Genomic DNA, 11866 nt, shown 5'->3' with positions numbered 1-11866 from the left:
CGTCGCTCTTTGGAATGATCTTCCTGACAGCATCGCATGCACCTGCAACCATCAACCATTTCAGGATCACCTACGCAAACATCTCATATGACATCGTTTCTTCTGTTATCTTTTATTTTCTTGGTCGCAGTGTATTTTTGCTATTGCATTTACTTTTAGTGCTTTGTGCGTCTTATGACTTTTACAGTGACTAGTGCTTCTGCATTTTTTTTCTTTTCTTCTTTTTACGAATGGTATCTGCCTTATGTGCGGCGTTCATGCTACAAAGTACCTGTATCCTACGTATATTTTCACCGTTAGTTTTGCCTAGTAAAATAGTTTCTTTTTACTTAATCTTTTGTATCTCATGTTGTCCATCTGGTCTATAGGGTCGCAAGCTGAAGGCATGGACTGAGAGTAGGATAACACGAGAGCGATTAATGCATTAGTGAAAAGTCAGGTAACCTACGACACCTCATAACTGGCAAGGAAGAAAGCGTAGAAAAGCTAAACCTATTAATTAGCAAGGCATACCTCACACTATTACTACCCGTCAGGTTTTTGCCTGCCGTAAGACTGGCTCGTTTCGGTACCCACGACTCCTGGGAGTAGTTGGTCGAAACACCGTATCAACATCATTGAGACGTTCAAGGTAACGGAGACAGGCAGGGCCGTCCTGCGAAAGGTGTGTTTCGCGGAAGGGCTGAAGGAACAGAAAGGTATAAACGGACGCCTGGGGACAACATCCTTGGTCGCGGAAATCCCAGGAAGCCAGGACCAAAAGCAAAAGCGAGGAAGAGAGCGAGGGTTCCGCAGAAGACCTACGGCAAGGATTCGGTCGTGATGTTTTGGATGCGGTCAAATATGCGAGAAGACGAGTGAGTGCGATCCGCGCAGTAAACTACTAGATACTCCAGCTACCGCAGGTGCATGTCACAACGAAGGACACGGACTCTGAAGTGGGCTACCGCATTAGGCGCGGCCCCTTACAGTTAAGAGAGGCGCCTTGCTCACAGACTATCACGCAGTCTGCAAAATCTTCAGGAGGGTCATATCTCAGCCTACGCTTTGAACATTCTAAACAGCATTAATAGCCTCCAAACACGTACGTCACTTAGACTGAAACACCAGTCTCTAGCATTGAACGCGGCATCCGACGGCGTGGCCCGAGAGTATGTTCTCCTGACATTCCTGCCAGGCGCGCCGCCGAAAATGGATGGCGTCCATAAAATGTTGTGTGAAATCCCACAGAACCTCAGTCTTTTCCAGAGTCTATGTATACCCTCACCACAGGATGAACAGAGAAGATGTCATCAACTCTTTCATCAACGCCATCATGCTCAAGAGGAAGTCAGTCATCCACAGACCACTACAGCCCAACTCTTTGATCAGCACCATAATACTCCATTCAAGTTAAAGCACCGCAACCAGTCCAGCACTCGTTACACACTGTGTGGGAACGTGACGGCACCGAAGTACCACCCATGCGATTGCCACGAAAAGAACTGTAGGAGGACAGGACGAGTTTTCGCTGGTGGACAGAGCGCACAAAAAGGGAAGGCCCATGGCCTCGAGGACTCCGAATGCCGCCTGGATAGGACGACCACTCTCGTCCTTCTCCCTTAGCACTTAGGCAACAAAATCTTTACTATTCATGCTAATCTGTCTAAATAAGTAAACAGTTAGAGCTGTATAATTTGACCCAAATTGTGTCTCGGAACGGCCCCTTCATCAATAACGAACTGGCTTGCTATTTCGTCCCTCAGCAAGAGCCGAAGGCGTCAATGAGTTGCCTGAAATTTGCCCCCATTTTAAATGCTGATTTTACTTGCAGTGTCTGTAAAACTGCAGTTTTTTTTCTGCTCATTAGCCCACAAATGCTACCGTATATTTAGAGAGAATGATCCGTCATTGCGAAGCCAGGTGGATTTCAACAGGGTTTGCGTCCCAGCGATATGAAGCCGTTTCATTGGAAATTCTTTATTTAAATATTTCTACACGAAACTGCTCTTCTCGGGTAGTGAATAGGTTGGCTTTGGCACTGGAGGTGGTGATGCGGTGCTGCGCTGGTGAAGTCAGTTGCCTCGGCTAGTCCATCGCGAGGACGGCGAGCCGAGGTCGTAGCAAATGCAGACGCAGCATGACGGGAAGCGGAACCAGTCGGCGAAGATGCCGCGGCACTCGTTGCGTGGGTCGAACGCCAGCAGCCGGTGCAGACGAAACTGCTGCTCACACCGGCACCCGTCCCGGCAGAACATCTGCTGGTTCTCAAACCTGCGGTGTGCAAAGGATGCCAGCGTGGCAGGGCGCATGCATGTACATGCCGAAACAGGGCCAATGGGAAAAGCAATATGTGCACTGCTCGAGTACGAGCCGTAATGCTCCGCTTGGGGAATTATCCTTTTTCTAAGACAAACTAAAGACCGAGAATTGTCGAAAAAAAAGAATTTATACGAGAACTTAGAGACTGTTAACAACGAATATTACCTCACTTTGCTTAAATTTACGGAGTTCGGACACCGCTGAAGAAAAAGACTGGGCTTTGAGGTATGTTGTAGGAGGGACTGAAGGAATTTTCTTTTGCGGGATGGAACATCGTCGAGCTCGCGCGAAACAATGTGCGCTTCGTGTCTCCAAGGAATAGTAGAGACGCATGATAGGTTATAAGGGGGCTGAAGCGCGACGTAAAAGTAATCTAGCTTGGTTTCTTGAGAGAAAACAAAGTGCTGGATATGATGCCACGAACACTTGTCCAAGCGCCGAGAAATGAACGGAACATGGTTCTAATGCAATAATGTAATAACATGGGGCCTTGTCAAGTTTAGAAATCGTAATCTGGCGAGTTTTAGCATCATAGTGCGTCTTTTAACCGATCTGTGTACCAACGAACTGTAAAACCCTGTACTCGAGAAGTGTAACGCCCCAGTATGCGTTACGTTTACTTGTGACTCACGTTGTACAGTATAATATAAACATCAGATTCATCTGTACGCAATATGCAGTAAAAACTATTCACCTCTAAATCATACTGGTAGAATCTCAGCGATTTGAATAAACTATTAAGACCAAGGCAAGCAGTATTACTGAAGGACAAGAAAAGCATTTGCGTAAAATCATTTTAGGTCGAAAACTTTATGTAGGGAGCGCTGTGGGAGTGGGCTCCCATGAAACTTTCATTCGCTGCAAGCACACGCTTACGGAACTCTAAATTTGCAAAAGTGAAACTTGCTTGCATGCATTCATTAGGATATAAAATGGAGCTTAGGGGCACATCCCTAGCTACTTGTTAGAGGAAACACGGTCGCAAATGCTTTGGACGTAAGCCTGCGCTGCGATGCCTTTATTTTGACGGCTGTATTTAACGATGAGCAGCTTTTTTTTTTACAGTTCTTAGAGCGATGGCGGTGTCGTTACTAATACTTTACTGCAATAACTATAAAACCCTTAAGCAATATTAGGCGACAATCTTTTTTTCTAGCCGCAGCATGTTGTGCCCAAACGGCGTCAATTATAATTGCATTCACTCCTGCGTGTTGTGCTCGCCCTGCTCTACCGGGTCCAGATTTCAAAACCAAAGAATTTGTTATTCCTCGCCGTTCAACCCCATGTAGTAAAGGCTAAACTACAGTACTCAGTTTCGATGTGAAAGCTCGCTTGCATGCGGTCTGCCCATTGTCGCCACGGAGATGTCTACACCGTTCCTGAGCCTCACAAGTTTCTGTACTGATTTCACGAAGACTATGAAGTCAATAAAAGTGGTCCTGGGAGTTCATTTCATTCTACCATTTCGTGGTAAGCGCCGATCCACTCGTGCTTCTATGCCTGCAGTATGGATCAAAAAGCATTCTGGTTCTGCTTCCAACGTTCTTTGAACAACATTTTATTTTCATGGCGCAATTCATTCTTTCCACCTCTCATGGACTGTTCATCAATACTGATGAGATGCTTCGCTTCATATGCAGGTGGTTAAACACGTGCATGTACCGTACTCAGGACCCTGCGTGCTTTCTGACAACTTATTTGAAAGAGAAAATCCAATGTGACTTAACGAATGGGACATACGCTGATTTTCTATTCAGTCTGGCAACTGTCACAAAAAAGGGAATCTCACTTTGGCCCCAGGTTGGTGCCACTCTTCAGGATGTTGCATGACCGTGCTTAAAACGGCGCGTACGACAGACAAAAGCAACCACAAGTAATCTCCTATGACGCAAGCACGGTGCAAATGAGGGCCAAGTTGCCGAAATTCCGCTTTTAAATCTGTTTTTCTCGGCTTAACATCAGGTTAGCAATAAGCATACAGTACCTGTCACCGAGCAATAAATATTATTTGGAGAAAATACATTAACTGAAGAAAAGAGCACAGCAACTTTCATTCCTTCAAATGCCACCTGATGCGACAACTCCTCATGTTGGACTTGCCCTTCTAAACAACTGTACGCTCACCCTCTTGAAGGCCCGTTGATGCATGCCTCCCTGTATGGTATCGCCGATGTGAACCATGCTATAAAGTTGAAGCCGCTTTGTTCTTCTGCAGTAATGAGCAGACGTGCGGCAAAGTAGAGATCAGAAAGGCGTCTCAGTAAACTTTTTGCATTATGCGTTAGGACGCATCGAATGTAATATAATTGCTGCAGTTCTCGTTAAGAGTGACACCAGAGTGGCGAAGTCTCGTTCGCAGCACCTCTTCTTAAGGGACGAGTTCCTAGATACTCACGCGCACTTCTCGGCGTGAACGTACTGCTCGAAAGGGTAGACGTTGAGCAGCGCCAGCACCTTGCCACGCGTGTTGTTGGCCCAGTAGGGAGCCAGCACCTCCTGCTTGACCGGGCACGCGTTTCTGCAGGCATGTTATTCAACAATGTAAGAAACTTGCACAACGCTTTCAATGCACAAGCGTAAACTAATGAGCAGGGTGGAACAAAGAGAGCTGATCCAATGGCGCCGTGAGGAGCCTATGCTTCCGAAAAGGGGTCCTTTGGTTTGGTTAATTGGGTTTAACGAGCCAAAGCGAGGAAACGAAACCGCAGTGGGAAGCCCCGAAATGTCCACCTCATTTTGTTCACTAATCTGCCCTAACCACCTATAGCAAACACGAGCGCCTTGCGTTTCCTCTTCATCGAAACTTGGCCTATGTGGCCGGGGTACCACTGACGTCCTCGGAATCAGTATTCCAACCCCATAATCCTTGAACCATTGTGTCAAGGTCCTTCCAAACTGTCAGCTACGACCTGATGATCGCAACCCTCACCACTATCTACTGCAGAAGAAGTGTTTCAGCGGCATTCAAGCCTTCTTTCATGACCTCACGGCAACGACTGAAATTGGCGTATTCCGTACTGAAGTCTTTGTCATTTCCAAAAAAGGCACGCCATAGGGCACTGTCCTCTCACCAGCCCTAATTAATCAATGGGTACGCTTCCCGCCATGCTCAAATATATCTCAGGCGACAAACTTTCTCTTTGCACAGACATCACAATCTGTACCATATCAGGCAATGGCTGCGTCGTACAGTGCTGCACAGGAATGCACAAGATGTTCAGCCACGACAGACAGCTAGGGAAACCCACTCCTAGCACCGGAAGTGCATTTAATCATGGAGAGCGCTCACATTCATGCAATCATACGCCTACGGATTGTCGTCCTTTTGATACAGTAAGATTCCAGCGCTACCGTCAACTTCACCTATTAGGTCAGAACACATCACAGATCCTGCATATGATTAGAACGTAGCAGCGCAGTAAACAGTGACTAAACGAGGGTGACATCTAACCGCAGGTTCTGGCCCTAGTCATCAGCCCATCGGCATATTCTACATATGTATGCATCAGACATAGACAGCTAGATAATTTCCACATTCTGATTTAAAAATCTTATAAGGAAGTTCGGGGCTAACGCCATCCACATCTACTAAGAAGCTTTTTGGTCTAGAAAGACAGTACACCTGTCTCAGTGTGAGGCCATGCTCTCTACCTCACATCTGTACGAAGAGCTCAGGCGGTTAGATCGGGGCCAGACTCAGCCGCTGCAAAAGCCTTGTACTGAAGGAACGTTTCAAAGCTCAGCGAATCGAACCAAATTTAAGCTTGATTTGATTTATAGGGATTTAGGTCTCAAAGCGATTCAGGCCATGAGACGCCGTCGTGAAGGGCAGCGGATATCCTCCCGGTGTGTTTTAATGTATATTAAAATCCCATTGTACATGGGCGCCTCGCTTTCGGCTCCATCGAAAAGAGCCCTACGCGGACACGGTACAACCTGCCTCTTTGGGAGTAGTAGTCGAGTGCCATAACCACCAAGCCACCACAGCGGTATTGAACCAAATGTATCTTTTGCATCGTTATTATTACTTCCAAAGCTTCTTCATCTCGTCACTTTACACATCCTAATGAAGTAGTTCTTATCGTCTATCAGTTAATAAAATCCCATTCTTCCAGCACTCTTTATTCCCATGTGACGATTGTGGACAGCCTATGCGTTTAAAAGAATTATGACACCTGGACATGGAATATCAACTACTTATTACATTTTTATTATCCATATAAATAATTTATAGAGTAATAATTCTTGAATTTTGCAAGCATTTTTCTAGCCGGACACTCATTACTTGCTACAGGAAGGCAATGTTCATCACATGACGTCTGCCCCCGTCGCTGAGAAAAATGTGAATCGAGTAGAATAATCGCTAATAATTCCACTGTCACCAAGCTAGTGTATCGATGACGTCACGTAGAATTTACAGGACCACTTATCTGGGACAACAACGCTGCTAATGAGGCAAGTAAGGTGGTCGCCTTAAAAAAAAGATGTGGAACCTTTCTTTATGAAATGACGGCATTATTTGATTCATAACTGGCGGTTCTAATAATTACCCTACCGTACTACGTGGAATTTACGTGTGGTTTCAATGCAGACAGACGACTTTAGCGTGGCGAAGACGGAATATAGCGTAGTCGTATAATCGGATTACCGGACGCCTGCTGCGTATTTGCAGCGTGGGACAAGATATGGCGACATGGCGCACGGCTGTATATCTAAATGTAAATGTAAGGCTAAATGTCTGTATTAACGGTGAGGCTGAGAAGCTCTACTGTACTGCACCGGGTGCGACGAGAGACGATGCCCCGCGGAAGAATCTCACTCGTAATCTGAAAAAAAAAAAAAAGAAAAAAACGTCTGCGATCATATATTAGAATAATGCGTTTGACCAGCGCAGCTGCATTTGCTGTTGTAATTTGTGCTTTTGCGACCAATGAAGAATTAAAACTCCACAAACATTTGTACACAGTCCCAGTGCGCAAAGAGGGCTCCTGACTTCAGGTAATAATTTCCTGCATATATGTGTGATGGCGAGATGATGATCATATGACGTCATGTAACCAAGATATGGTCGCACGATGTGTGCGCCAACGATACCGGTGACGCGAGATGAGAGCCACAAACAGGTTCACTGCAAAATTGATACAACTCGCAGCCTCTTTGTGTGCTCTGCGCTTACTCACACGCCCCTCCCGAGTGGCTGCGCCTCCGTTGGTGGCGCCTGGTCGTCAGGGGAGGCCGAGGCATCTTCATCCTCGTCTTCGTGGTGCTGCTCTGAAGCTTGCGCCGGCCGGCCTTGGTCATGCGGTGCCGCATCGTCCCGGTCCGGGGCGTCGATGCTGTTGCTGTCGAGCAGGCTGAACAGCGGCTCGGCGGCCGTCGTGCTCGCCTGGCTGCTGGTGGCGTACGCGTGCAGGGGTTCCGGCTCATGTGTGAACGGCTCACCAGGCGCGTACGAAGGCTCGAATTCGCCGACAGCCGGCTCCGTGGTCACCGTACCGGTCACAAGGTGCTACGTAGGAAGGAAGCGCGCATCGCCTGTGGCTGTTAACGTGTTAGGCCGCACGGAACAAGGTCGCTAGCTGTCTGAGAGACGGCGAGTGGAATAGTTCGCTTATCTAAAGGTGAGAAGAAAATCGCGAACGCCGGCGAAGTCTAAATCAGTTGCCTTCAAAGGAAAGCACCATAAATCGAAAGGCGGAAGGGGTGTGAATTCTTTGAACATTATATCTGCAGACAATACACCGCTCTACTATCTCCATTTGATCACAACTCGGTGTTGGCAGATTTTGGCGCCGCATTCTGAGCTCGGTTTGTATCATGAACGATTTGTTTTGTTTGGTTTATGAAGTGTAACGTCTCAAAGCGACTCAGGCTATGAGAGACGCCGTAGTCTAGGGTTCCAGAAATTTAGACCACCTGGGGCCCTTTAAAGTGCACTGACAGTGCGCAGTGACTACGAAGAGAAGTTCACCTATTTCTATATCATGCTGCTACGAATTACATTGGCCGGCGTCTTCAGGCCCACTTGTGCGGGGCGAGCACCGCTGTTCATCGCACAGGTTGCATATGGACAGCGGTAGCCATGATGGGTAATGCTCTAGTTGATACAAATTTACTCGTTGCATCTACTTTGCACTTTACTGTATCATAGTCTGTCACCTTGATCTGCTCGTAATTCAAGCATGCATCACTAGCGTTACGACTGCTTGCGGTTCTGCACCGACTTCTGTAAGCAAGAGTATAGGGAGCTTACATGAAGCGATGCATGGCGGCTAATCCCCCATGATGTTGTCGCTGGTAGCAGACAACAGGCAGCGAAGCCAGGCTTAATTAAGCAAGTGCCTTTCCGTTTTCGACTGTCCACCGAGCAAATATGCGGCTTTTCGTACGCCACCTTTACGTGCATGCAATTGTCGGCAGATTCCTGAGGAAAGTACGCGTCGACACTGTGCCTGTAAAATCGGGCGCGCTATGTAGAAATGCAAAGCAGTGCGACACGGACCTGTTAAAACTACGCGAGAACGACTGACTGCACTATGCATCTAGACCTGGCCGCCCGTTGACATCACCGACATTCATGATATCTAGTTCTAGCAAGTTATTTGATACTTGGCCGGAATGGTGTCGATCTCGCGTGTGTTGGCCCGTACAAGCCATTCGCATCGGCGTCGCTAGAGGAATCCCTTGCCTTCTAGTCCTCGTGTAGACATATTTTTGAAATCATGAAGAACTCACAGTCGGCCTGTCCGATCGCGCCAGTATCGTCTGCGCACTAAGCTACCATGTATTAAACGAGGCTGTATGGCTGTGTTGTGCTGCGTCGTCTGCTGCCAACGACAACATCATAGCGAATTACCCAGCGTGCATCAATTCATGCAAACTCCCTATACGTAGCGAAGATCGAGCGCTCATACCTGATGCAATTAACACGCACCTCACAATGCAGAACACCTGTTCGTAATACGTCGTTGTACGCAATAAATGTTTTCTCATGGCCGGATTTCTACTCAAGAACGCTGCAAAAGATATTCATCAAAGGAGGTTCTTCAACAAAATGGTGCCCGTCTATCGTCATGATGCCGCGGTAAGTTCGATTTCTCGTACGCGACTGCGATTACACGCTAAGGGATTAGCAGCGACGTCATCAGAATGCGTTGACGACATGGCGAGAGGACTTCCTTCAAGGGACATTCGCTACTGTTTAATGGAGTTGTGTGCCATTGTAGCTCACCATTACCGGCTAGCAGAAAAAGTTGATTCTTCCTTATTTGAATTTTCAGATTCTGGCTGACAGCAATGCACAAAACACTTCGAATGAATTTGAGAGGTGATGTCATTCATCAGCGAACTTGCCGAGCTGCGACGTGCTCCAAAGCAGTGCATGCAGGAGATACCGGAAGGGTCGCAAATAGGAAGAGGCGTCTCTTTCGGGCGTTGTAGCGATAGCAAGATCGAAAAATGACGAAGAAAGTACACGGTCCCTACGAATGACTCCAGCTGAAGTCAAATCACTACCACGTGCAGACAGATGATAGTTTATAGACATTGCCTAAAGTATTGATAAAGACTCGCGGCCCGGCAACGACGTCGCAGAAACAACACAACAGCTGCCTCGGCAACAGACTCCCGAATTTCCCCCTCTTTTTTAGCGCCCCTCGCGTTGTTTCGGGAAGACAAGGAAAGTGACCAGCCCGCAGCTTGGTCTTCTCTGGAAAGTTACGTGCATGAAATTTAAACCTTGTCGGTGCGAGCCGAACGCGCCTTCCTAGCCCCCGCTGAGCCGTCGCCACCGCTGAGCAAAGATGAGGTGCGCACAAAGCGATAACCAGATACCGTGGCTGCCACCCCCCCCCCCAAAAAAAAAAAAAAAATTATAGATATATATACGTCAACGTTTCTGAAGCGCACGACACTCCAGCACATGATGGAAAGTCACATGTGCCTCATACAGGCATGAAAATAAATAAACGTAATTTTGCTGGACACACATGTAACCTAGCAAGAACCCGAACACGCGATGTTTGCCACGCTCGTAGCTGCATACACCTATCAGTGGAGTCACTAGGGAGGTACGGATCGCACTGGCAGCGCTTGGGGGAGTGGATTGAGAGGGGCGAGATGGGTGCGGGGAAAAATCGTAACCAAATACTCTGTGAAAAGGTGATGATGCCGGTCACTAAGACGAAGAGAATCAATCTCTGTGCTCATAAGGGGCTGACAAAAAAAAACATAAAGAGAAATGAGTGGATGGGGACTTTTTACCACAATCTAGGCGCTTTAGGAAGAGTGCTGCAGAGAAAACATCCGCAGGATGATTCACGTGCATTATGTGGGTGTCTATGTCTTCTCTGTAAAGAAAAGAAGGTTATTGTTAAAACAAAAAAAAAATAGAACTCAGTTCGTAATAAAATAGAGCCCGATGACGACCGCCATCGCCCAACTCGAAATGGCTGTTTCTCAGCAGAATGTGTTGTTGTCGTATGACATCAATACGCATTGGCAGCTTTTTGCTCTGGATGCAGGGTACAGCTTATACCATTTTGGAGGAATGAAGATTTGGGAAGTGAAATATAGAGAATCTGAATGCAAAGCAAAGTGGTTTCACCGATGTATGCCATATTTCGTGGACAATTGTGGTAGTTAAAGGCTCGGTTAGGTACTGATTCATTGATTGAGAGCTCTTAAACGGGCTGGGGGAATAGGTCGGCTCAAAGGATTTCTTTGTGAACTGATATTATAAGACCGCACATACCTCGAGTGCCTTTAAACTCATGCAGCCAAACGCCCTAGGTTGCAGTATGAAGCGAATCTTTGGTTGCAAAGTGTCAACGGAGCTTTCATCTTTGGACACGCTTTTGAAACAGTCAGCAGCTTTCACCGAGGTAGTCTAAGTGGTGTCAATAGAACAGCTGTTCCCAGGACTCGGGTCCTAATATACGCATACTGCCTCGTATCAACTGAGACGAAAGCCTGAAATAAGCGGTTTACTTTCGCACAAGGGCAGCACTAAGGGCGCCTCGCAACACATGATGATTCTATACTGCTGGAAACCAAAGATGCGCCCTAGACATGGGATGCGTGCTCACTCGCACGGAGGTGCTAAGCTTGCAGAGAACAGCTGTCTTCGGACTGCTCACGTAGAACACTCATGAACCTCCAAATATACCGAAAGCGGGACACTTATGTTTGTTTCCAACGTATGCCTGAGTACACGTATTAGAGTGGATTACATGCATAGTAAGAGATGTCCCCCTGAGAGGGTGGGGAAGAACATAAAAACCTCTGGATATGCACCCAGGACTCGCTCGACGGAATGGTTTATCTCAAGTAGAAATATGTCCTGGGGTCATATTATAACAGAAAATTCGGCAATATTGTCGTGGAATCCTGGGCCACAATTCCTGGCGGCAATATATGACTCGTCCTAATTTTACTACCTAAAATCCTCTGCTTCCCATCTCGTAATAAACTCATTTCGACAATGGAGATAATCAATCCTGCTGCATATCGTGCCACGATACACCAAATATCATGCCCGTTTAAAAATATCCTCTTTATCTTTATC

At 47.0% G+C, this 11866-nt stretch overlaps 1 protein-coding gene across 1 annotated transcript in view; it reads right to left on the bottom strand.

The window, feature by feature from the left end:
- Window positions 1–2013: 2013 nt before the first annotated feature.
- Window positions 2014–11866, bottom strand: part of spz4 (Spaetzle domain-containing protein 4) — a 58450-nt gene continuing 48597 nt past the window's right edge. The window contains exons 6-8 of the mRNA XM_084608271.1: window positions 7482–7810; window positions 4697–4819; window positions 2014–2253 (exon numbers count right to left, since the gene is read on the bottom strand). Coding sequence (XP_084464397.1) covers window positions 2055–2253; window positions 4697–4819; window positions 7482–7810 — 651 coding nt within the window. The 3' untranslated portion in view covers window positions 2014–2054. The remainder of the gene's footprint in view (window positions 2254–4696; window positions 4820–7481; window positions 7811–11866) is intronic.

Source organism: Amblyomma maculatum, chromosome 7 (assembly GCF_055883805.1).
Source record: "Amblyomma maculatum isolate TAMU_Amacu chromosome 7, ASM5588380v1, whole genome shotgun sequence".
Classification (NCBI taxonomy): Eukaryota; Metazoa; Arthropoda; class Arachnida; order Ixodida; family Ixodidae; genus Amblyomma; species Amblyomma maculatum.
This window is presented reverse-complemented; position numbering and strand designations above follow the sequence as displayed.